The sequence below is a fragment of the Siphateles boraxobius genome, unplaced genomic scaffold, assembly GCF_051911475.1.
Source record: "Siphateles boraxobius isolate OS27281-9 unplaced genomic scaffold, OSU_SipBor_1 22, whole genome shotgun sequence".
Taxonomy (NCBI): Eukaryota; Metazoa; Chordata; class Actinopteri; order Cypriniformes; family Leuciscidae; genus Siphateles; species Siphateles boraxobius.
The window spans coordinates 5,352,176-5,379,994 of NW_027508833.1; the positions used below are offsets into that span (position 1 = coordinate 5,352,176).

Below are 27,819 nucleotides of genomic sequence, written 5' to 3' on the forward strand. Positions count from 1 at the left end.
TTAATCATAATTCACAAATGAAAGTTATCAAAAAGAGAAAACAAGTTGTGTATTGTGTTGTCATTATCTAATCTTCCCCCAATATAATTCTATTGCATATATTTTTAATGAATTACAGTAGCACTTTATTTTTATTTTGACATGTTCTTATAATACTAGTTACAATAACATGGGTACTAACCTTGAACCTACCCCTAAACCTGATCTCAACCCATGCAGTTACCAGTACTTTCTTAGGTAAGTACACTGTAATTACACATAAGTGCACATGCTGTAAAATAAAGTGCAACCTGAATTACTTTACTGATCTGATGAGATAGTAGGCCATGTATGCTGAGAATAAACTTCCAGGGCTATAGGGCTAGTTGTCAGTTGACAACTTTGTTGACACTTTTTTATTTATTATTTTATTTATTTATATATAATAGTGAGCCAATAGTGAGCCTACGTGTGACGTAGCTCTACGCAATCATACTAAGTTAACTGACTAGAGGCCCATAGAGAAGGAAATTAATAGTTGAAATAAAGTTGTTATTTTTGTTTGTTTTTGCGCACAAAAGTATTCTTGTCGCTTGATAAACTTAAGTTTGAGCCACTGTAGTCACTTGGACTATTTTAACAATGTCTTTAATTACTCTCCGGGGCTGGCAAGTTTCAATCCCTGACGGAGCCTATGGAGGAGTGATCCAGCTGTCAGATTTCATCAAAAATATCTTAATTCTTGTTCATTTTTGGGTGAACTCTTCCTTTAAGAAATATTAGCTATGATCTATAGGTTTTCTAAACCAACACACAAAACCACTGCTAAAGAGAATACATACAGTACATTTGTATAACTAAACTTTTAATTCAAATAGTCACTAATATAAAACACTGTACATGTGACCCTGAATTTAACATTTAATACAAACATACTCAGCCCCAAAGGTTATGATATTTCCTATATTGTACACAGAAACAAACACACAATAATGTTTACCATTTTGTCTGTTGCCTGCCTGTTGCTGATAAATCTAGCCATGGATCACATCCTGTGTTTGTGTTGAGCAGGGCAGCGTCTCCATTTGAATGGCAGGAAATGACCTAAGACACCCTTCCGGTGGTCCTTTAGACCCAGTGTCCATGCGAGTGAAGTTGCTTAGCCATTGGGAATTGTATACCCTTTCCTACGATTTTATTTCCTACGGCATTATACAGGGTGTTGGAACAAGTGAAAAACATTATCTTCACTGCATTGATAAAAGTTAGCATAACAGTGATGATAAAGGAACTTCATCGAAAATGCAAAGGACATATTTATAACATACAAAAAGGGTGATCTATTAAAAAGGATGGACATGGATACTTACAGTGGGTCATGTCAATGAATCCCATACTCATAATCATAATTAACTCTATCCAAGTTTATTAATATTCCATTTCAGTACAAAGATCAACCCATTGTCTCTCCCCAAATATCTCTCACCCTTTTAAAACCGAAATCCTCCACAGACAAAGAAACATCTGCTGTCCGTCCCATGAGCTCTTGTAAACAGACAGTTTCCTCCCTCTGTTGTAGATTGTCTTAGCATGGACCTCTGTTTGTTGTGTGACATTTTTTTAGTTGTTGTTGTTGTTGGTATAATACCCTTATCACACATTTTCATTCAATTTTGCACCTACCTGCTGCTGCAAAAAGACTAACAATATACAGGGAGTAGCAAATACTGGTACAATTATACATAAATATTTACATAAATATTAAATTCAAAATGTATTGTTGAACAAAATCAAGTCCCGCCATACATTTTTTTCTTGTTCGAGAAACAATCACTTTGATATAGCCAAGGCCTACCTCACAATAGGAAAGAAAAGACTATCCCAACTTCCGTTTCACGCAGACTTTAAAGGCCCCTTGATTCGAAAATTGACAGCGATCTGAGCACTTTGTTTATTTCAGGTGCTGTGTTCGTGTTCGTCTCACAGCTGGTAGGAGAGTCAGTGTGTGTTTGTGAGCAGGCCGGACCCTATCTTCTTTTATGGATTTTATCGAAACACAGATGTTTTAATCGTTGTTTTAATATTAAAACAGCCATTTTAAGGGCTGTCTCAATCACAAAAACCCACTGTAAACGTGCTCTGATACGTTCATTCCCTAAAAAGTTGCACAATACACCGTGAAAACCAGGGAGATAATGTCGGAAAGATATCAGTTCTGCTGTTGTTCATAAACTCCAGTGATGTTGTACAACGAGGACATTGTCGTGTCGCTGGAAATTGAAATTGAATTGTTGTACAATGAGGATGTTGTCATGTCGCTGGAAATTCTGTGTGTAGTGAGCAGGGTCCTTACGTCCTTAACCAGTGCCCGAATTCATGTACACGATATAGCCTACTGATCTACTGAGACCCTGGAAGCTATAGGGAGCTTTGAGATGCCCCCATGGTCGGCTAGTATAATAGCCTGAAAGATGTATTAATATTCTTATAAATTTTGTGTTTACTGATTCTAATATTGTAGTCCCTCCTGCCTTCATTAGGGCATGGCGTAGTCAGTTTGAGTTGCCAGTACTACATTATCATGAAGATATTGATGTCGAAGATATTGAATGATTACAGGTAACGATGGGAATTAAACTCACTAATTTAGTGTCAGTGACCTCTGGTGGAGAACTGGTGACATGACGGCTGTGAATATCAGTTTTTACCAATCCATTTAATGTGCATTTTATTATGACTATGGAAGACAGCGTAGAACATTTTGTTCTTGAATGAGAACAAATTGAGAATGCAGAAGGAATGCACAGAATGCACATTGAGAATGCAGAAGGAAATGTTAATCTGAGTTTTTATCACTCACAGAAAACAAACAGTGATGAAGAAATTGACCAGAAATGCTCACCTTATAACTTGTGCCCTGTGAACTTGTGAGTGGTCTTATACTCTGAGGGTATTGTTAATTAAAAAATATATATTTTTCAAAAGGATATCTTCAAAAAGATATTTGCCTTGGTATATTTTTTTCCAAAGTAACCTCACAGTTCCAAACTGATTGCATATTCTCCAACAGTACTCAAGATTTGAAGTTGATCAAATCCTTTCAATAAATTTATACATGAATTTTGAACAATACCCGTTCTTTTCTTAGGACAACTTTGATGAACTTTTTGATCCACTTCAAATGTTGACTACTGTAGTTTGTCACTATCAAACTCCTCCTCTCTTTGTACAGTAGCAGGACATGATCTGACTTGACTATTTTCATTTGCATATACTGTATTGACACTACAAGGATTTAAATACCTAACATACCTGGCTGGCATGAGTGTTCATTTATCAAGAAATGTCTCATAAGATATTCTTACTTACTATGGCCATCATTTATATATTTTATAATTAAATATATCATACATATACTCATTTCAATTCTAATAAATTGTAATTCATGATCATTATAATGATGAAGTCTGCTGTAGAATTCTACATACAAAGCAAGTCAGGCAGGATAAACTGGTTTCTGCTGCACTGAATGAATTTTTGGAGGCCTTATAAACCGATACCATAAAAGCAAACTAAACTGTAATAGAGTGTATAAAAAGCAGCATGTATTTTATAATATTATGCACAGAAATAAACCATGCACACCATCCTTCCTCCAAGAAAATAATAATAATAATAACAATTATAACTTTCTAATGTGAAATATGTAGACCAACGTTTTGTCCTTTGGCAAATGTGGAGGATTTCAGTGTCTCTTATGACAAGATTCAGATGAGTTAAGATGAGTTTCTGTCAATCACTTCTTTGTTATAAACACATACGCTGGGAATGGGGCAGGGCTTCTACAAATGTTTAAAAGCTTGAAGTAAGACAAAAGTGTGTAAAGACGGAGAAGATTAGTCACTTGGCTGAAAATTCATTACATCTCTGAAGGTACGTATTCATCTTATTTATGTCAATAATGCAATAAGTCGAAGCTCAATAGTCTCAAAGGAAGGGAAGACCTATATTCAGTTTGTAGATACAAACTAATTAATTTTAAAAACACTTTATGGATTATATACTTGTATGAATTGAATTACTTTGTCTTTAGTCTGTGGCATATGCAACATTTACATCTGTAGATGTTGTTCTGTAAGGATTTATGATACTTTGTTTCTGTATGTGTTATGTCTGTATTCCCGAAGGAAAAACAGTTGAGCATTGTGCTAGCAATAGGTTTGATAAAATGTATAGGCTACTTTTGAATGAAATGAAAGTCGTTTGGATAAAAACCTCAAATGGCAAATGTAAAAGTTACAACACAGAAAAATCAATAACAGAATGGGATTTGTTTAGGTTTAATCGACCATGTGAACAACTACATTCAAAGACTCTTTGCACGTATACCGACAAGAACAGTCATAGAGCTGTAAGATGAACAGATACATTGATCTGTCAGGGTAAACATTGACCTTTCTCTTAAAATAAAGATTGTGGATGGTATTTCTGGCAGGGAATGGCACAGGTTGTCAATGGGAACTGGTGGACATGAATGTGATAGAGGTAACTTTTATTAAAGCTATGTAATATCTTTGTAGCCTATTATTGTTGTAATGTCCTCTTTTAAATAGCAAAGAAATCTAGACAGATTTCAAAATCCCTCCTCCAGCGGTTCCACACGGCATGTGCCTAAAAATTATGGATGACCGCAACATGAAGGGTAGCATGGGCTCTGAAACAAATCCTTTGAAGTTCATGGATCAGGACTACAACTTTTTACAAGACTACTGTCTTAAGACAAGACAGAGATTTGTTGATGAGTTTTTCCCCCCAGACCCTCGTTCCATTGGCGAAGGGCTGCTGATGCCAGAAGTCATGGCCCGAGTGGAGTGGATAAGACCAACGGTATGTAATCTATACTTCATCTTTAACATGTTCTGATAATATTGCACACCTAATTAGAAGTGCGACTGTGACTGTGACAATTTAAAATGCTTTAAAGAATTTAAAAGACTACTAAAAAACACTTTCAATCACACCCCTTTCACAGAATGTATCAGTTGCCAGATACTGAAGATATTACTTATTTTCTTTCAGAAAATGTATCCAGATAAAGCTGAATTTATTGTAGAGTCAGTGTCCACGTTTGACTACGCCCAAGGATATATAGGTATGTCTGTGACTAACCACAATATTGTTGTTTTAGACACTTAAAGCGTGGGAAGACAGTTTTGGAGACGGTAGCAATAGCAAGTTAGACTTGAAAGCATCCCACCCTCCCTTTTAGAGCTTCTCCAAAGCCACGCCTCCTTCAAAACACATGAACGCGCAAAGCCAGAGAGTCTGCAAAGCGTCATGAGAGACGGCGTTAAATTACATAACACTACAATAATATGGAACGTAAACAACTTACTGAGTTTTTTACTTGTACCACCTGACTGAGGCAAACATTTCGGCGTTGATAGTGTTGCCATAGAAAGAAACACAAAAATCCGAGCCTGAGGACGTGAACGTCACGGCTTGCCATCTCGGTAATTATGCAGCATAAACTCCTTGTTTTGGTTCAGGAGGAACTACAAAGGCGGCTGCTGTTTGTTTGCAGCGCTGTCTGTCTACAACTCTGCAGCATAGCCTCATGAAACGCGGTGTACCGAATGCAATGATTGGACGTGCATTTCTTTAGTCTCGAGACTTCCACAGAAGATATGTGCATTTTTAAACGTAGACCACTTCAATTATTGATTAAAAAATTGCCTACCCTAATTTAAGGGTGAAACCCAATTCTCTGTCTTACCCCTTCCTCTTAGTTTTGCACGTTCACGTGAGAGTGAGGGCTATCCCAATACTCGTTTTGATCGAGGGGTACCTCTTGGTTTCAAGTAAGCTCGCAAAACTGCTTGGTTTTAAGGGGTATGTACCACTTCCCCTTAGCCCTACCCCTCGATCAAAACGAGAATTGGGATAGCCCTTATACTCACGTGAAGGTGCAAAACTAAGGGGAACTCTTAAACACTGAGTTTAAGAGTTTCCCCCTTAAACTCAGTGAATTCTAGTGCATTGGCACCTACTGCAACCCTAGCGGCATTATACATAAGCAAAATGGTGTTCAGTTCAATTACCTATGCCATCGTAGAAATTCAGTCAGCCATGATTATTTTTCGAATAATAGATTAGAAGGGCTATTGAAATAAAGCGAGCTGATCTTTGTAAATAAAAGCTTAGCCTATATTTAAGCCAAGTAGCCTTATTGTATTTTGTACAGATTTGCATTTTCTTTTTCTGCCCTCTGAGCAACACACTAGATGGTGCTATAATAAGTGCATTAGAGTTTTACATTCCTTTTCTCTTTCAAATCCTTGTTTAGCCCCAAAAATCATACATCTGATTTTGTTTGCATGCAGGGAAATGTTTCCGCCATTTTGAATTTTATTTGGAAAACGTCTCAGGAAAACGTCTCTGCCTCGACAGGGTGTTTGCTCCTATGTTCTGGCCCCCTGGAATATACACTGCCCTCAGAGAGATTATTTTCCCCAGGGACCACAGGAGGATCTTGTGCGCCAGTTTGCAAAGCGGACGCGAACGCAGACCCCCCGATGACGATTTAAATAAGAGACCACCGATGTGTTGTTTGTCCGGACAAGCACATGATGGCCCCTCAGGTCTGGGAGGAAATGTCTCAACGTATTGAAGACAGCCATCACTCCAGGCAATTTATATGCTAAGATAGATGATGACTCCTCCACAGACCCTGAGCTGAGCGGCCTTCCATTACTGCTCCCCAGCCGGTGAGGGAAGCATCTGTCAAGATCGCAACTCGATGGCAAAGAGCTCCCAACACCGGACCCTGGGACAAGAACCAGTGTTTCCTCCATATAACCAAGGCGTGGAGACACCGCCACGTAATCTTGATCATACGAAGTGGGTTTCCCCTCGGGGAGAGCCCTCTGGTCCTGAGCCACCACTGCAAAGGTCTCATGTACAGCAGGCCAAAAGGTATCACATTGAACGCTGCTGCCAAGAGGCCTAACAGTCTCTCGAACTGTTTCACAGTGCGTGACTGGTCTAGCTTTAGCTCTTTTGTGGCTGTAAGGATAGCAGCTACACGAGCAGGCGATAGAACGGCTCGCATCGTGACTGAATCCCATACCACACCAAGAAAAGTGGTTCTCTGTACTGGATAAAGCACACTCTTCTTGGCATTGAGCCTCAATCCCAACATTTGCATATGAGCGAGAACGACACCTCGATGCCGAACCGCTAACTGTTCTGATTCCGCTAGAATCAGCTAGTCGTCTATGGGCCAGAGCTGCATCTACGCATTTTGTGAACGTGCGGGGTGATAAAGCTAGACTGAAAGGAAGTACCCGATACTGGTATTCTTTGCCCCCCGAAAGAAAACCTCAGGAACCTCCTGTGCTGAGGGAGGATGGAGACATGGAAGTAAGCGTCTTTCAGATCTATCGTGACAAAACAGTCCTCGGATCTGATTTAAGTCACGATCTGTTTGAGTGTTAGCATCTTGAACTTGAGTTTCTGTACTGAACGATTCAACAGACTAAAATCCAGCCATAGACCGCCCAATTGCTCTGGCGGTCTCCTTGGAAGCCCTGAGAGACAGATCTGTGGCCCAATGAAGTTCTCGAACCTCCTCGGGCCCCACTCCCTCACTCCTGTCCAAATCCCCCAGCAGGTCAGCCTGGTATGCCTGAAGCACTGCCATAGTGTGAAGGCATTCTCCAGCCTGACCTGCTGCCGTATATGCTTTGCCCACTAAAGTCGATGTTGTCTTTAATGGCTTTGTGGGTAAAGTTGAGGCCTTCAGAGACGATGCTGGACCGGAATATATGTAAATATGTATTCCAGAATATATGCGAACTTGGGGACTAAATACACGGGCAGAGTATGGTTTATTCCACGATCTGGACAGCTCACTGTGCAGATCGGGCAAAAAAAGAAGGCCCTGTGGTGGAGCGTCCCTTTTCTCAGCTGGCCAATCAATATGAAGCTTATCGACAGCGCGAGTAATCACCTCCACCAGCGCCTCATATGCTGGAGAAAGAGGTGGCGAATCTCTTTCCCCCATGTGTGTGCTTTCATTTTTGATGCCCAGCACGTCTAACTCCTCGGAGCTAGAGCACTGAAGCATCGGGCTTTCTCCCCGGGCAGAAGGAACCGCAGAGCGGGCTTCCGACACCGGAGGGAGAGCGCTGGCTCCTCCAGATAAGGAAGAAGTTAAGGCAAGGGGACCCGTCTCCAACCCCTCTGAAAGATCCTTTTGCGATCCCCAGGAATGCATTCTCCGTGCTCCCTCGGGAACAGCGGGTACTGCACCCTGAGGATCGCAAGCCCGGCCACTTTCCTCGAAAAGTGCCAGGCGAAGCAGAGCATGCAAAGCGGAAGCATCTCGCAATGCTGGCAATCAGCCCCCTTGAAGGCTGATACCGCATGCTCCACTCCCAAACAAACTACCCAGAGCTTGTGTGTGTCCCCACCCGTTAGGGAGGGAGAAACGAAGAGCTTGTAAAGCTGTTTCGCCATTCATATATATATATATAAATAACAGACGACAGTAAATATAATGGACAGAAATTCAGATCGCTTGCTGAGGCAACAGAAGCTAATGCCGGTTTGCACCGGATGTGCTCTTATCACTTCCTGGTCATGACGTCACCCGCACGTGACGATCATTCTTCCATTGGACTAGTTGACATAGATGCTTCAGACGCATTTATGCTGGGGGCGTTCCCAAAGCGCCGTTGACGCATCACGTGTTCCCTCGAAAGGGAACCTATTTTTTTGGTTCGATGGTTCGATTTACACAAAACTTGGCATGCATCATCCCAATACCCTCATGACAAAATGTTACAGAAAGAAATATAATTTTATATTGTACTTACAATATTAGTTATATATAATTCGTTTACAATTTATCCCAATAATATTGAAAACATATTTGCAAATTTGTGTGATGTGGTAGATATACTGCTGTCTAATTAAAATAAAGAGACAATATTATTTGTCTTGTATAATATACAGAATAACACATCTATAAAGACACACTTAAAGACTTATTATATTTGAAAAGATGCATGACAACATCCCTATATCCTTTAGTTAAACCATTGGTGTCTGATGATTGCCTCTTGTGGCTATATTTAGGCTTGATTTCTGTTGAAAACAAAATAAATTCGAAGAAAAAATCAGAATGAGTTGTGGAATATGAAAGATAGCCTATTAGATTTACTGTTCCAATAAGTGTTTTTTTTTCAGGAAACTGCTGGTTTCTGGCCTCTGTTGGGGCCCTAACATTTCAAAACAAATTATTACAAAAGGTCGTCCCAGACGGACAATCATTCAGCCAAAATTATACTGGTTTATTTCACTTCAGGGTAAGTTCCTCTTATTTCATGCCATAATTTCCAATATTTAATTCTATTTTGATCATATTATCCAGAATCGAAACTCCAAGCAATAGTTATTCCTGGTAGTTTTTCACTCAGTGTTCTGCTTATTTAAACTTACAGTTCTGGCGGTTTGGGAAATGGTACGATGTTGTGATTGATGACAAACTGCCAACAATCAACAGCCAGCTGATTTTTGTCAAATCAAAAGTATATAATGAGTTCTGGCCAGCCTTGCTGGAGAAAGCATATGCAAAGTAAGTGCCTGTACATCTTTTAGTGACTTTATGTGACTTTATAAAAAATCATTAAATGTAAATGTAAGCAATTGTGCTGTCGTATTCAATATAAGCACGACTGTAATTCAACCTGTGATTAGTGTACAGTATTAGTCCTCAAATTTAGGTCCATATTATTGCGGCATGCAATTTAGAGTTTGAGTGACTGTTACAGGGTGTGCGGCTCCTACGCTGACATGCACTATGGCCGGGTATCTGAAGCCCTCATGGACTTCACTGGTGGGGTTCATATGCACTACGAACTGAAAACGGCTCCAACTGATTTGTGGGAGATAATGTACCGTGCTTTCCAGTCAGAAGTCCTTATGGGTTGTGAAACTCCACCAGGGGTAAACACACACAAAAAAAAATATTTTACAGGGACATTTTAATTTGTTCCAAAAAAAACACTTACAGTGCATTTTAATCAATGACTTTTACACCATCTGTCTTCTGATAATTTTTCTGTGTTTCCACAATCAGAATGAGGAACGATTACCAAATGGCATTGTTCTGGGCCACGCTTACACTGTGAAAAAGGTTTACCAGGTAAGACAGCACAAAATCAAGTCTCAGCACACATCAGATTCTAATAAGATCTTATGGTAAATATTTTAGGGACAAATGATAATGGAAGCCAACCAACTTGAATCACACCCATGCTTTACATGTTTGTACATGATTTGGCCTTTTTGCATAAATCTCAGTGTTTGTTCTAATCAGTGCTCGAACGTGACACATAATTAAAAATAAACGTATGCATTTTACTTCAAAATTCTGGTAAATTACAAAATAAATCTACTAAAGGCTAAAGCTACTGGTAATATTAGAAAGATTTGCAACATTTTCATACTACTAAATATTTACAATCATGTTCCACAGGTCATGAGTGGTAAATATCCAGTTCAGCTGGTGAGGTTGTTCAACCCATGGGGAGGCATTGAGTGGAATGGAGACTGGAGTGACGAGTAAGAACTGATTTTATTTAACCACATTCTCTCTTTTTTTAAGTCTGTTGTGGAAATTTCCTATTTGCAACAAATTTTATTTTTATGGATAAACCCCTTAAGATGCACAATCAAAAGATGCACGTTTTCAAGAGGGTCCTAATATACAACACACAAAACACACAAAAAAACGACAAGATAATTAATACACAAGAATAGCAAAACGTTAATGAACACAAATAATAAATGACAACAAACAAATGTTTGTAACGGTGCAGTGTAGTTGAATCTAAAGAGGGATGCGTGACAGAATGACAATAACACAGTTTTAATAAACAAAGAAATAAAGTCAACTCAACACATCTACCAAAACTTAAAAGACAAACACAGAACTGAGGAGACTGAGGGCTAAATACACAGGATGCCAATCAAATAAACAGGGAACAGGTGTGCAACTAATCAGAAACCATGGTAACAAACTACAAACTAGAAATCAGCAAAACAGTGACAAGGAAAACCATGACAAAGAAACTAACAAAATATGACAATAAAACTAACATTACTTGAACATGGCAATGTTTGCCTAGCAATAATATATATATATATATATATATATATATATAAAAATATAACATCATCTAAAGCATGTACAGCATGTCTCAAAATAAAGAAGCAAATATATAATATGTTTATATAATCCCTGTTTAGTTCTGCTAACACAAAAACCTAAAATTCTCGGGACAGCAGCATGTGTCCAAAGTTTAATATTAACCGTTCGATTTAATCAGAAACGATCTTAAAACAGGGCTTTACTTGTAAAACGCCGAACTTACCCTTTAAGCTATGTATATAAGAATGATCAGATGTTAGAACAGACTGTATAATTTCTTTATAAAATGTATAGCAATAGATAGGGAATCATGAATTATATCACACATTAGTAGCAGTTTAACATAACTAACTAGCAGAACAACTGGCAGTGAAAACATTCAAAAACAAATTGTTCTATTTTTTGCAGTTCTCAACAAACAAAAAAGTTTGTGAAGTTGTTTAATTATTGCACAGTCAAAATGATCCTTTATTCTGTATGTTTTTCATAATTCTTTCAGCTCACCCTTGTGGAACACAGTGAGTGATGAGGACCGCAAACAACATCTTCTGGACAAAAATGGAGAGTTCTGGTGAGAACCAGGTTTTGAAAAAAATTCTTAATGTGTACTAAAACATGAATTACATTTTGTCTAGGATTTATATAGTAATTATTTTTTTTTTGCAGGATGTCAATGAATGATTTCCTTAGAACATTTGACAACATGGATATCTGCTGTTCCTGTCCTGATTTTCTGGAAGAAAAGCCTGCATGTCACTGGATTTCCAAGTTCCACCAAGGCAGCTGGGTTCCTGGGAGTACAGCTGGAGGCTGCATGAATCATTCAGGTCCTTTTCATTCATTATTAGTGCCAAAGGCATGGCACTACTATTGTTTTTGCTCATACTTATTTTTATTATTCCGTGCAAAATTTTGGCGCGCTACTCCTCCCACAGCTTTTGTCACAGACACATGAATGAGACGTCAAATCATGTGGATGATTGAGGAGAGGTGTGGTATGACTTTTATAAGCGATCGGGGATTCGGTATTCGCCCCAGGGGCGAAAAAGCGGCCGAAAAAGTCCCATAGACTTTGCATTGGAACAAACTTTGCATTGGAACAGACTAGTTCCGAGCGAGGATTTTGCAGAAACGTGTGATTTACCACATTTGAGGAGGCTGGCAGGCTCTGTAAGAACATACCTCACAATGCGGTAAAAGATGCACCCCTGGGGGGCAGGAGCTGCCCAAAGTTGCCCCATTTACATACTATGGTGTAGGACGGCCCATGAAATACACCTTTTTCCTACTATCGTAAATTGCATAGGGATTTGGGTATAGGGTATTGAACATAACTCTGGATCACAGTGTCATAGGCCTCGTGTGGACTGTCAGTGAAATGTGACTCAGTTCCGATTTTTTGCTCATATGTGACACAGATCGGATGTGTTCTATGACAGTGTAAACAGGTAAAAAACGGATTCGGATATTTCGAGATCGGTTTCAGGCCTCATTCATATGTGGAAATAAATCAGATATGTGCCAATGCGACTGTCATGTAAACAGGCAGATCGGATTTACTGAGGCATTTTTGGCTATGTCTCAGCGGTTTAATGACGAGAGGAACCCCGACGCGCATCTGCAAAGGGACGGAATTTTATTTCTCGTGCCATTTACACCAAAAATAGTTTTTGCGTGCATATGATACGCCGTTTTCGCGTGCATATGATATAAATGAATGAGGCATTTATATAGCGCTCTCAATAATCAATGGTAATTTCAATAATGTGCATTTTATGGCGTGTAATACACACGCACTCCACACCCCTAATCCTACCCAAGAGGTTTTCAGTGTGTATCATGCACGCAAAAACAATTTTTTGGCGTATAAATGACACGATAAATAAAATTAGTAGATACGCACTTGAATGAGATCATGTTGTATATTCCCACCAGTCCCGAGAGCCCTCTCGCACACAATAACTGAAGTGTATGCGCTGGCTGCAATGATGGCCCTTTTCATCCACCGCCTCAAAATCATGGTGATGTTTGGCGAACTTCGCATATATCGCAGAGCTAGCATCAAGCATATTTCACGTTCGTCCATCTGTACAAGAACCCCCTTTAAGCATGCACAACGTTTTCAGATAGTATGTCAAAGAACGTGTAAACGGACGGTCAAAAAAATCGGATATAGGCAACAAATCAGAATTGGGCATCAAGACCTGCAGCGTAAACAAGGCCATAGAGACAAAGGTGATGGGCTCATTTTACTCAGACAACCAATCAGTCTCTCAGGATCATTGTGAAGCTCTCAGTCCACACCCTTGAAACCATTAAGAGCACCATAGTAACAAGTTCCATAGACTTCCATTGAATAGAGATCAAAATATCAAAATATCAAAAACATCAAATAATGTTAGCAACATGGTAATCATGATAGCAACATGTTTACCATGCTAACATCATGCTAGCAAGATGGTAGTCATGCTAGCATATTGCTAAAACATGCTAGTATCATGCTAACAGCATGATTATCATGTTGCTAGCATGATGCTAGCATGCTTTTAGCAATATGCTAGCATGATTATCATGATACTAGCATGTTTTAGCAAAATGCAAGCATGATTACCATCTTGACTAGTCATCAATGCAAATCTGCTTCTAACACCCATGTCCTGTAATTGTAGACACCTTCTTTACCAACCCCCAGTTTTGGCTGAAGATTAATGAGATGGATAGGGGCTGTGAGCAGGGCCAGAGCAACGTTCTGGTGTCCCTCATACAGAAACCTGACAAAAGAAACAGACGCCTTGCTTCACACCATGGCATTGGCTTTTGCGTGTTTGCGGTCAGTATTCACAAAAAAACCAAAACCAAAGCAAAAGCCGCAAAGGCAATAAATATGGTTGTACAATGATGCCATTGTGCTTAGAGTGTAACTTTTATTTATGTTTGGAACGTTTACAGGTTCCACCGGAGGCAAGTAAAATTTGTTTTTAATCAGTTTTTAATACATACAGTACATAAGTTGTCATACCTTTCTGACACGTTTTTTTGTTTGTTTAATTATCCTTTAGATGAGATCTGAGGGAAAGTTTGGATCGAGCTTTTTCTATAGCAGAAAGCCTGTGGCAACAAGCGGGAACTTTCAGGATGCAAGACAAGTGATGAAATTATTCAGACTGGAGCCAGGAGAGTATCTCATTGTACCATCCACTTACATCCCTAATAAGAACGCAGAATTCATCCTGTCCATTCTGTGCAAAAATGAGATAAACATTCAGTAAGTTACATGAAGGACTGAGAGATTTACCATAACTTTACAATATTCAACATTTAAGCAATTATATTTATGCTTGGAATACTGAAAAATTGAAAAACTTTTTTTTACAAATTTATATTTATGTGTGTGTTTTTTATCCAGAAAGGACACAGAAAGCACAGAAAAAGATTTTCTTGTGGATCTCGTAGACGAGGTAATAATGACTTATTTTGTAATATTTTTTGTATACTCTTGAGTTTGTAAATATGTGCAATTATTGAATTAGTCACTGAAATATTGCTTCTTGCAACATATGCAATTGCAACTAAACCCTATCTTTGTCTTGTTTTGTTAATTCTCCTAAAATGGGAATTAAATTAAATGTACAAATAAAGTTAGTATAATTACAACTTCAGAATCTATTACATGAACACTCTTCTCTGCACATTTAATATTACATTATTGTTTATTCTGTACGATTTTAATATAATATATATTATTAATATAATGCTACATATATTATCTTTTTATTTATTTTAAGATTTGAGAATCTGATATCATCTGAAAATTGTAAAGAGTAGATTATCAGAATTCAGACATTTATTTTCTGCTTTATAAATGGGAACTCTAGTCGTGATTTTAGCAGTTGCTGCCGATGATACAGTTGTCTCTTTTCTCATATTTAGGTTCCATACGCCGATAAAGTGGATGAATGAGAACTAAAATTCTGTTTCGACAATATTCCAATCAGGTAAATATGTAAGCTAATATATGATCAAAAAATAAAATTAGCTGCTACAAGCTTCAAACTCTTGAATGTCTTCTTTGGAAACAGTACAAAGTTTTCAACAGCTTCTTCATGAAAACCTACTTAGAGGTGAGTGTTTTAAAAATGTACGTTATGTGAAATATAGCTAGTTTAAAAATCTTAAATTGCCTCATAAATCTCACAAATGTGACACGTACCTTTTAAATAAAAATACTGAAGGATTTGGCCTGGATTCCTGCAGAAGTATAATTGCCATGTCAGATGTATCATTTTTTCCTTAATTAAAAACTATTAAAAAATAATTTGTTTAACAATTATATATGATTTATCCCCATGGTTCAGCTCGTGTTTCCAGTCATACAGTCAAGAAACCTTTTTTAGCTCTAGAAATATTTCCTGACAATAAAAATAGTTCTCACTGGAAGACTTCGTGGATCAGAATTTCTTCGTCTGTGGACCCGCATTATGATGGTGAGTGGATTTGAGTCTGGAATTTAGCTTTGATTGTTATTGTATTAAGACAAGAAACATAGCTATGTATTGATTTTTATTAAGATACTTACAATTTTTTTTAGAGGAAATCTTCTACAGCATGGATTCTTCCAAGGATGGCGTTCTGTTTTTGAACAAACTGCAAAATGCATTAGAGAAAACAGGTTAAAGATCATACAGTTTATACTTTGCTGCAGTAAAACATTGTTGAAAATATTGTAATTTCCTTAGTAATTACAGAGAGCAGATGTGCTCCTACAGTAGTCACACTCAAATCCAGAATCAAAACACATCTGTTTAGCTGTGCATTTACTGAATGAGTACTGTGCCAGTGTTCGTCTGACAGTTTGTACTGTATTTTACTTTCTTTTTTATTCTAAACTGTTTTAATTATTCTTATTTCTTTTGATTATTTAAATTTCTTCTATGTAAAGAACTTTGAATTACCATTGTGTATGAAATGTGCTATAATAAACTTGCCTTGCCTTAACTTGCCTAGTAGTAAAAAAAAGTCTTCAATATTTGCATTAACAAATTTTACATCACTGCTGGTGGTACAGTGTATCTCTATAGCTGCCCAGTGACCCATAAAATTGAAAACAGAGATATTATGATATATATAATATTTTAATTCACACATTGTATAGATACTGTATTTATGTCATGGTTCTTGTGCCCTAGGCATGCATGTAAATGAAGACATCCTGAGTCTCATGGTTGTGCGGTATGGTGGTGCTGCAGAAAAGAACACTTTGGAGGGTTTCATTTGCCTTATCATGCGTTTGAACTGCATGGCTAGTAAGTAAGACTAGACAGAAAAGCAATCTGATATTCTCTCTCTCTCTCTCTCTCTCTCTCTCTCTCTCTCTCTCTCTCTCTCTGACTTATACAGAAAGCTGGAGCCTTTCCATTCACACTCTCACTGTAACATCTATGGTTATCTTTTCAATTTAACCAAAGTCAACACAGAAATCCTCTGAGCCACCGTGCCGCCCTAATTTGATGTTCAGGACTTTAAAAAAATTATAATAATAAAGCGTCAGGGTAAGCTACCAAGAGTTGTGTCACACACTGGTAAACAAAATTTGGTTTGACCCTTTCATGCTCCTGAAATAGTTAAATGTCCTGCGGGAATTTTTTTTTATGATTATTATTGCATTTTAACAGGCTTTATTTTCTTCATCAGGAATATTCCAGAGACTCTGTGAAAGTCTGTACGTTCTAGTTAGTCAAATGTACGTTCTAGTTAGTGGTGCTTGCCAAAGGCAAGGCATCACTAGTGTTCTTCTGTATACTTATTATTAGTGTTGCTTGCCAAAGGCAAGGCATCACTAGTGTTTGTTGTGGAAATTTTAATAGTCATTGATCCCAAACAGGTATCATAAGAGAATGAACCTATTCAATGTATAAAAGTATATGTGTGTACGTGCTTGTGCGTGACTTTTCAGGAACATATGGGACAGGACCTCTGACCTTAGGGATGGTCAGTTTTGGCCAGTTTATTTCAGTACCAGTTTGTGTCTTTAAGTAGAAACTGAACAGCAGTAAGGACCTTATCTGAGTGGGTGAAAGGTACAGCGGGTGAGGAGGAACCTTGAAAACAGTATAAAGGCTGTCTCATATCTTCCTGTTGTGTGTCACTCTCTTGCACAGCGTAACTTCTGTGTACTAGACTGAACCTATTCTTGCAAGAATAAATACTTTTCTTTTTATTAATTTGACTCTGAGTGTCTCTTACGCAGTGATGATGTTTAACAGAATTTTTGCCACAACATGTTCTTCTGTATACTTATTATTCTTATTCTCATTCTTATTATTCTGGACAAAGTTTCGCGCGTAACTCCTCCTGCACCGATTGTCACAGACCCCTGAGTGAGGCGTCAAATCATGCGGCTCATTGAGGAGAGGTGTGCAATGAGCGATCGGGTGTACGATGTTCGCACAGCATACGAAAAAGCGGCCAAAAAAATCCCATTGACTTAACATTGCGGAATGTTCAGAATTTCAAATCCCAACCGACTTTTTCACACACACAGACACAAAGGGCCTGACACCCCTGCGTTTCTCTCCCTCTCTCTCTCCCTCAGAGGATTTATATTATCAAGCAGCCAATAAGTAATGGTCTAAAATCTTCATAGCCTCAATCTAGCAACCAATTACAGCACCCTAGCAACCGTAGGCCATAGGCAGAACATTGTATAGAGATGGGGGTTGGTTCTTTTGACTCATGCTAGCAAACAGGACTTCCAACATGCTACACATGCTAGCTGTGAATTGCTACATGCTAATAGCAACTAGGTAAGTGCTAAATCATGGCAAGAAAATGCTAAGAACTCCAAGAGTAACCGTCTGTGACAACTACCAACCACCTAGTAACATCATAGCAACCACCTAGAATACCTTAGCAACTGCCCAGAACACCCTAGTAACCACCCAAAATACCCTAGCAACTGCCTAGCAACACCATAGCAACCACCCAGAATATCCTAGCAAGCACCTAGCAACATCATAGCAACCAACCAGAATACCCTAGCAACCGCCTAGCAACCACCCAGATCACCCTAGCAACCACCTAGCAACCTCATAGCAACCACCTAGCAACCTCATAGTAACCACCCAGAACACCCTAGCAACACCCTAGCAACCACCCAGAATACCCTAGCAACCGCTTTGCAACACCATAACAACCTTCAAAACACCCTAGCAACCGCCTAGCAACCACCCAGAACACCCTAGCAACGCCCTAGCAACCACCCAGAATACCCTAGCAACCACCCAAAACACCCTAGCAACCGCATAGCAACCACTCAGAACACCCTAGCAACCACCTGAACAACATGAATAAGCCATATCTCAGCACCAGAACATAGTACAGACATGTTTGTTGGCTCGTATGCAATCATGTACCACACCCTAGCAACCGAGTGGCGAGTTTTGCCACTGCAAGCACCACTTCACATTTTCTTCTGGAAATGTACATTCTAGTTAGTGGTGCTTGCCAAAGGCAAGGCATCACTATTGTTATTGTGTATACTTATTATTAGTGGTGCTTGCCTATGGCAAAGCAACACTAGTGTTATTGTGCATACTTATTATTCTTATTAGTGGTGCTTGCCTATGGCAAAGCAACACTATTGTTATCTCACATACTTATTATTCTTATTCTTCTTATTCTTATTCTTCTGGCCACTTTTTGACGCGCTACTCCTCCCGCAGTTTTTGTCACAGACCCACGAATGAGGCGTCAAAACGTGCGGCCTGTTCGGGAATGGTGTGCTATGACTTTTATAAGGGATCGGGGGTACGATGTTCGCCCCAGGGGCGAAAAACCGGCCGAAAAATCCCATAGACTTAACATTGCGTCAAACTTTGACGAGTCGTAGCTCGGAACGAGGATGTCGCAGAAACGTGTAATTTACCACATTTGAAGAGGCTTACAGACTCTGTAAGAACATACCACACAATGGGGTAAAAGTTGCACCCCTGGGGGGCAGGAGCTGCCCAAAGTTTCCCCATTGACTTACTATGGTGTAGGACGGCCCATGAAATGGGCCGTCCTACACCATAGAAACCGCTTTTATATTGAACATAACTCTGGATCACAGTGTCGTAGAGACAAAGGGGCGGGCTCATTTTACTCAGACAACCAATCAGTCTCTCAGGATCATTGTGAAGCTATCAAGCCACGCCCTAGCAACCATTTAGAGCACCTTAGCAACAACTCCCATAGACTTCCATTGAAAGAGATCGAAGGGATATCTCTGGACTGAATTGTCATAGAAACATGAGGGTGGTCTCGTTTGACTCGGGGCAGCAAACAGCCAATCATGAATCACCTCAACACTTCCTAGCCACGCCCTAGCAACCATTGTCGAGCACCTAAGCAACCAAAATCCAAAGAGGGATATCTTCCATTCTGAATGTCACAGAGGCATGGGAGTTGGTTTATATCATTCATACTGACAAGCAGCCTTTGGAGTTTCATGATTGGCAGCTGCCAAGCCACTCCCTAGCAACCAAACAGAGTACCCTAGCAACCATTTTGCAAGACCTATATCTCTGCATCAAAACATCGTATAGAGATGGGGGTTGGTTTATACATTCACATTGACTTTGGAGCTTCATGATTGGCAGCTGCCAAGCCACTCCCTAGCAACCAAACATAGTACCCTAGCAACCGTTTTGCAAGACCTATATCTCTACATCAAAACATCGTATAGAGATGGGGGTTGGCTCTTTTTACTCATGCTAGCAAACAGGACTTGCTACATGCTAAACATGCTAGCAGTGAATAGCTACATGCTAATATTGATTAGCTAAGTGCTAAATCATGCCAATAAAATGCTACAAACTCAACAGTAACCATCTTTGACAACTACCAACCACCTAGTAACACCATAGCAACCACCCAAATTACCCTAGCAACACCCTAGCAACCACCCAGAACACCCTAGCAACTGCCTAGCAACGCCCTAGCAACCACCCAGAACACCCTAGCAACCGCCTAGCAACCACCCAGGATACCCTAGCAACCGCCTAGCAACACCCTAGCAACCACTCAGAACACCCTAGCAACCACCTAGCAACACCCTAGCAACCACCCAAAACACCCTAGCAACCGCCTAGCAACACCCTGGCAACCATCCAGAATACCCTAGCAACCGCCTAGCAACACCCAGGCAACCACCCAGAACACCCTAGCAACCGCCTAGCAACGCCCTAGCAACCACCCAGAATACCCTAGCAACCGCCTAGCAACGCCCTAGCAACCACCCAGAATACCCTAGCAACCGCCTAGCAACACCATAGCAACCACCCAGAACACCCTAGCAACCACCTAGCAACCACCCAGAACACCCTAGCAATGCCCTAGCAACCACCCAAAATACCCTAGCAACCAACCAGAACACCCTAGCAACCACCCAGAATACCCTAGCAACCACCCAAAACACCCTAGCAACCACTCAGAACACCTTAGCAATGCCCTAGCAACCACCTGAACAACATGAATAAGCCATATCTCAGCACCAGAACATAGTACAGACATGTTTGTTGCCTAGTATGCAATCATGTACCACACCCTAGCAACCGAGTGGCGAGTTTTGCCACTGCAAGCACCACTTCACATTTTCTTCTGGAAATGTACATTCTAGTTCTTCTTCTTATTCTTCTGGCCACTTTTTGACGCGCTACTCCTCCCTCAGTTTTTGTCACAGACCCATGAATGAGGTGTCAAAACGTGCGGCCTGTTCGGGAATGGTGTGCTATGACTTTTATAAGGGATCGGGGTACGATGTTCGCCCCAGGGGCGAAAAACCGGCCGAAAAATCCCATAGACTTAACATTGCGTCAAACTTTGACGAGTCGTAGCTCGGAACGAGGATGTCGCAGAAACGTGTAATTTACCACATTTGAAGAGGCTGACAGGCTCTGTAAGAACATACCACACAATGGGGTAAAAGTTGCACCCCTGGGGGGCAGGAGCTGCCCAAAGTTGCCCCATTGACTTACTATGGTGTAGGACGGCCCATGAAATGGGCCGTCCTACACCATAGAAACCCCTTTTATATTGAACATAACTCTGGATCACAGTGTCGTAGAGACAAAGGGGCGGGCTCATTTTACTCAGACAACCAATCAGTCTCTCAGGATCATTGTGAAGCTATCAAGCCACGCCCTAGCAACCATTTAGAGCACCTTAGCAACAACTCCCATAGACTTCCATTGAAAGAGATCGAAGGGATATCTCTGGACTGAATTGTCATAGAAACATGAGGGTGGTCTCGTTTGACTCGGGGCAGCAAACAGCCAATCATGAATCACCTCCACACTTCCTAGCCACGCCCTAGCAACCATTGTCGAGCACCTTAGCAACCAAAATCCAAAGAGGAATATCGTCCATTCTGAATGTCACAGAGGCATGGGAGTTGGTTTATATCATTCATACTGACAAGCAGCCTTTGGAGTTTCATCATTGGCAGCTGCCAAGCCACTCCCTAGCAACCAAACAGAGTACTCTAGCAACCATTTTGCAAGACCTACATCTCTATATCAGAACATCGTATAGAGATGGGGGTTGGTTTATATAATTCATACTGACAAGCAGTCTTTGGAGTTTCATCATTGGCAGCTGCCAAGCCACTCCCTAGCAACCAAACAGAGTACCCTAGCAACCATTTTGCAAGACCTACATCTCTGCATCAGAACATCGTATAGAGATGGGGTTTGGGTCTTTTGACTCATGCTAGCACACAGGACTTTCAACATGCTAAACATATTAGCTGTGAATAGCTACATGCTAATATTGATTAGCTAAGTGCTAAATCATGCCATTAACATTATAAAAACTCTATAGTAACCAAATGTGAACACTACCAACCACCTAGTAACACCATAGCAACCATCCAGAATACCATAGCAACCACCTAAAACACCCTAGCAACCACCCAAAACACCCTAGCAACCGCCTAGCAACACCATAGCAACCACCCAGAATACCCTAGCAACCACCTAGCAACAGCATAGCAACCGCCCAGAATACCCTAGCAACCGCCTAGCAACACCCTAGCAACCACCCAGAACACTCTAGCAACCACCCAGAATACCCTAGCAACCGCCTAGCAACACCATTGCAACCACCCAGAACACCATAGCAACCGCCTAGCAACACCCTAGCAACCACCCAGAATACCATAGCAACCTCCTAGCAACACCATAGCAACTACCCTAGCAACACCCTAGCAACTGCCTAGCAACACCCTAGCAACCACCCAGAACACCATAGCAACCGCCTAGCAACACCATAGCAACCACCCAGAATACCCTGGCAACTGCCTAGCAACGCCCTAGCAACCGAGTGGCGAGTTTTGCCACTGCAAGCACCACTTCACATTTTCTTCTGGAAATGTACATTCTAGTTATACTTATTCTTATTATTCTGGACAAAGTTTGGCGCGTAACTCGTCCCGCAAATTTTGTCACAGACCCCTGAGTGAGGCGTCAAATCGTGTGGCTCATTGAGGAGAGGTGTGCTATGACTTTTCTAAGCGATCGGTGTACGATGTTCGCACAGTGGACGAAAAAGCGGCCAAAAAAATCACATTGACATAACATTGCGGAATGTTCAGAATTTCAAATCCCAACCAACTTTTTCACACACAGAGACACAAAGGGCCTGACACCCCTGCATTTCTCTCCCTCTCTCTCCCTCAGAGGATTTATATTATCAAGCAGCCAATAAGTAATGGTCTAAAATCTTCATAGCCTCAATCTAGCAACCAATTACAGCACCCTAGCAACCGTAGGCCATAGGCACTTTTTAATAAAGATTTTAAGAACTCTATAATAACTCTATAGTAACTATCTTTTACTATGTTATAAAAAATACATGCTGACATCACAGACCCTTGAGAAAGGCGTCAAATCGTGCGGCTTATTGAGGAGAAGTGTGCTACATCTTTTCTAAGAGATCGGGGGTACGGTAATTGCCCCAGGGGCAAAAAAGCACCCAAAAAAATCCCATAGACTTAACATTGCAACAAACTTTGACGAGTCATAGCTCAGAAATCTGATTTCACAGAAACGTGTGATCTGCCACATTTGAAGAGGCTGACAGGCTCTGTAAGAACATACCTCACAATGGGGTAAAAGTTGCACCCCTGGGGGTCAGGAGCTGCTCAAAGTTGCCCCATTGACTTACTATGGTGTAGGACGGCCCATGAAATGGGCCGTTCTACACATTGCATAGGGATTTTGTATTGAACATAGCTCTGGATCACAGTGTCATAGAGACAAGGGGACGGGCTCATTTTACTCAGATGACCAATCAGTCTCTCAGGATCATTGTGAAGCTATTAAGCCACGCCCTAGCAACCATTTAGAGCACCTTAGCAACAAGTTCCATAGACTTCTATTGAAAGAGATCAAAAGGATATCTCCGGATAGAAGTGTCATAGAAACACAAGGGTGGACTCGTTTGACTCGTGGCAGTAAACAACCAATAATGAATCACCTCAACACTACGTAGTCCCTCCCTAGCAACCATTGTTGAGCACCTTAGCAACCAAAATCCATAGAGGGATATCTTCCATTCTGAATGTCACAGAGGCATGGGATTTGGTTTATATCATTCACACTGACAATCAGCCTTTTCAGTTTCATGACTGGCAGCTGCCAAGCCACTCCCTAGCAACCAAACAGAGCACCCTAGCAACCATTTTGCAAGACCTATATCTCTGTATCAGAACATCATATAGAGATGGGGTTAACACAAGTTTGACTCTGGGCAGCAAACAGCCAATCATGAATCATGTCAACACTTCCTTGCCCCTCCCTAGCAACCATTGTTGAGAACCTTAGCAACCAAAATTCAAAGAAGGATATCTTTTTTTCTAAATGTCACCGAGGCATGGGAGTTAGTTTATATCATTCACACTGACAATCAGTCTTTGGAGTTTCATGATTGGCAGCTGCCAAGCCACTCCCTAGCAACCAAATAGAGTACCCTAGCAACCATTTTGCAAAACAAATATCTCTGCATCAGAACATTGTATAGAGATGGGGGTTGGTTCTTTTGACTCATGCTAGCAAACAGGACTTCCAACATGCTACACATGCTAGCTGTGAATAGCTACATGCTAATAGCAATTAGGTAAGTGCTAAATCATGCCAAAAAAATGCTAAGAACTCCAATCCACCTTATTCCTGACGACCTTACTGCGTTTTGAATCATGGGTGGCACTTCCGGTTTGGGGAACTTCCATACAAAAAGGCTGAAACGAATCATTTCAAATCATAAGGTTGCCCTTCAAATAAAGCTGATCCGTCAGTTTGACTGGATGAGCTGTCAATTTTCCTTCATGATTTATTTTCAGACATCATGAGAATAACGTTATACTTGGTATTTTAACGTGACATGTTATAACAAGAATATCTATGGCAAGAGCTCTTTTCAGTCGCTACTTTCTTTTCCTCATGATGATTTTTATTTTTTCCTTTGCAATCCGCTGTAAAAGTATGAAAAAGTACAACATATACGGCACATTTGTGGTCTGTTCTCCCGAATTTAATTTACGTTAATAATTCACTGGAATGCACGAAGAATCTCTCGTTATTTTCCTCAAATCCTCACGTTTCTTTCCAGGTTTGTTTTCACAGGTAAATGCAATTTATAATCTGTCAAAATGACGGAAATCACTTTGATATAGTGTCACGTAATGCTGAAGTTAATGAACATTTTTGATTAAGGCCTGTTATACAGATATATATTTGCCTACTACAGTGATATTTACCAAAGACTCGCTCTCTTGGGGCTATTTTTGGTCTGTTGACCTTGTTGATTCTTTTAAACTTTTAAATTTCATTTAATGTTCGATGGTTGAAGGGCGAGTCGATTAATGTCATCTCATTGTGACACTTTTTTAACGTATTGCGTTCATAGAGCGAGCCTTTCACACCCTAGCAACCGCCTAGCAACCACCCAGATCACCCTAGCAACCACCTAGCAACCTCATAGCAACCACCTAGCAACCTCATAGTAACCACCCAGAACACCCTAGCAACACCCTAGCAACCACCCAGAATACCCTAGCAACCACATAGCAACACCATAACAACCACTCAAAACACTCTAGCAACCGCCTAGCAACCACCCAGAACACCCTAGCAACGCCCTAGCAACCACCCAGAATACCCTAGCAACCACCCAAAACACCCTAGCAACCGCATAGCAACCACTCAGAACACCCTAGCAACCACCTAGCAACCACCTGAACAACATGAATAAGCCATATCTCAGCACCAGAACATAGTACAGACATGTTTGTTGGCTCGTATGCAATCATGTACCACACCCTAGCAACCGAGTGGCGAGTTTTGCCACTGCAAGCACCACTTCACATTTTCTTCTGGAAATGTACATTCTAGTTATTCTTCTTCTTCTTTTTATTATTCTGGACAAAGTTTGGCGCGTAACACCTCCTGCACCGATTGGCACAGATCCCTGAGTGAGGCGTCAAATCATGCGGCTCATTGAGGAGAGCTGTGCTATGACTTTTCTAAGCGATCGGGTGTACGATGTTCGCACAGCGGACGAAAAAGCGGCCAAAAAATCCCATTGACTTAACATTGCGGAATGTTCAGAATTTCAAATCCCATCCGACTTTTTCACACATTCCATTTCTTTAGGTTTGCATCATATGATCTACTGATGCGTTTCTGGGGCTTGATTGCGAACTCACTACCATCCATGGTCAGTGTTCGACAAGCACAAAGAGGAGCTCTCACAGAGTCAAATGCTACAACCCATTCCCTGCAGCCCATTGACGAGTTTTTCCTATTTTTGAATTACATTGCCCTCGGGTCTAAGCAACGGGACCTTGCTGACCGGTATGGTATTCATCAGTCCACGGTCAGCAGAATCATTACAACATGGAGCAACTACCTGTTCACAGAACTCGGCTCAGTGAGGATCTGGATACCTGAAGAGGAGATACAGAGACAACTGCCTGCAGACTTCAAGGACTACCCTGACACCACAGTCATCCTTGACTGCACTGAGCTGAGGTGTCAATGTCCATCTTCGCCTCTCCTCCAAAGTGAGGTACAAGTCCCACTGCACTCTGAAGGGGCTCATTGGGATCGCGCCACATGGGCCAGTGACATTTGTGTCTGTGCTGTATGCTGGGTCTATCAGCGACAAACAGATTACCCGTGAATCTGGTCTCCTCAGTCTGCTCAAACCTGGGATGGCTGTCATGGTAGACAGAGGTTTCCTCATTAATGACATTTTGCCCTGCAAGGTTTACAGGCCAGCCTTTCTCTCTGGCAGGCCTCAAATGTCTGCATCTGAGGTTAGGGAGACCCAGGCCATAGCCCGTCTAAGGGTGCATGTGGAGCGCTTCATTCGCCGGGGTCAAAGAGCACAAGTTTTTCGATTCTGTGATTCCCCTACGGGTTTTTGGGAGCATCAACCAACTGTACACGGTGGCTTGTCTCCTTACAAACTATGAAAATGGGCCACTGGTAAAGGCCTGGGCAAAGAAGCCTGAGATCTGAGGATTTCCAACGTGCAACCACACTGTATATTTATACACTTTCATAAAGGCACTGCATATCAGGCTTTCAGCCAGATGACCTTCAACAAGGCATTGCACATAACATACATAAAAACTTTGTATTATATGTGCAGTGCACTGATGAGGGACGTCTGAGTAAAAGCTTGATATGCAGTGCCTTTATGAAAGATTTATGGACGCTTTGTGATATTAAAAATAATTGTTAGTAATCTGCTTTTGTTTGGTCTCTCATTTTTAATTCCTGTCTCTTACCTTTTAAAACTAAATTCAAGCCGTACAAAACACCAAAATGCTTAGATTTATCAAGTCATATATTACTTACCCTAAGCATTACTTCACAATCAAAAACATTACATCACAATCAAAACCATTACATCACAATCAAAAACATTTCACTGTCAAATATATTTACACTGCAATCAAGTCATTAATTGGCCAAGAAGGCATTGAGGTAGAAATAAAAAAAGAAATAGTCAACTTTTTCTTTAATGGTTTGTATGACTTGCATGTCACGGGGAATTCTCTGAATGAACATGTCATCTTCTGTGTAAATGACAAAGTCACACCAGTCACAGCAAGAAATCAACATTTGTCCCTGGACTTGCCAGTAATAAGGATGGGATCGCCTCAGTGTATGTGTACCCTCCTTTATCATAACATAAGGGCAGTCCACATAGCTAGTTACATTTGGGCATTTAATTTCTAACAGTGCAAACACTGGCTGCCCCTCAGGATCGTACACAAGCCCATCAGGTGTTGACCCCATCCATGGTGAGTCAGGGTGGATCAGGAACCCACATGGGTAGTGGTTGACTTCCCTCACGTTGCAGTACTCCTCTACTGCTACAGGCTCCAGGGCTAGACCCCGCCGCATGTCAGCAGTCTGATGGGAAGATCCCAGATGCCTTTTTGCCAGGTTTTCAGAGTGGAGATCTCTGGCAGAGGGCAGCTAACTCCTTTATACAAGTTGCTTCTGTGGAAAAAAGATAAACAAATGTGTTAGAATTAAGAAGTACATGTGCAAAGCAATGAGTTTTGTGCG

General features: G+C 40.7%; 1 protein-coding gene across 1 annotated transcript; it reads left to right on the plus strand.

Annotated features, from left to right (window-relative positions):
• Positions 1–169: 169 nt before the first annotated feature.
• On the plus strand, positions 170–26,711 carry LOC143746346 (calpain-1 catalytic subunit). The gene is made up of 20 exons (XM_077238174.1): positions 170–237; positions 3,866–3,912; positions 4,610–4,866; positions 5,059–5,131; positions 9,232–9,350; positions 9,486–9,619; positions 9,816–9,990; positions 10,124–10,189; positions 10,523–10,608; positions 11,697–11,768; positions 11,864–12,024; positions 13,867–14,027; positions 14,147–14,158; positions 14,257–14,462; positions 14,604–14,655; positions 15,598–15,685; positions 15,786–15,866; positions 16,384–16,500; positions 16,889–16,912; positions 26,299–26,711. The coding sequence occupies exons 1-20, from the start codon at positions 170–172 to the stop codon at positions 26,709–26,711; spliced, it is 2,412 nt and encodes an 803-aa protein (XP_077094289.1).
• Positions 26,712–27,819: the final 1,108 nt, after the last annotated feature.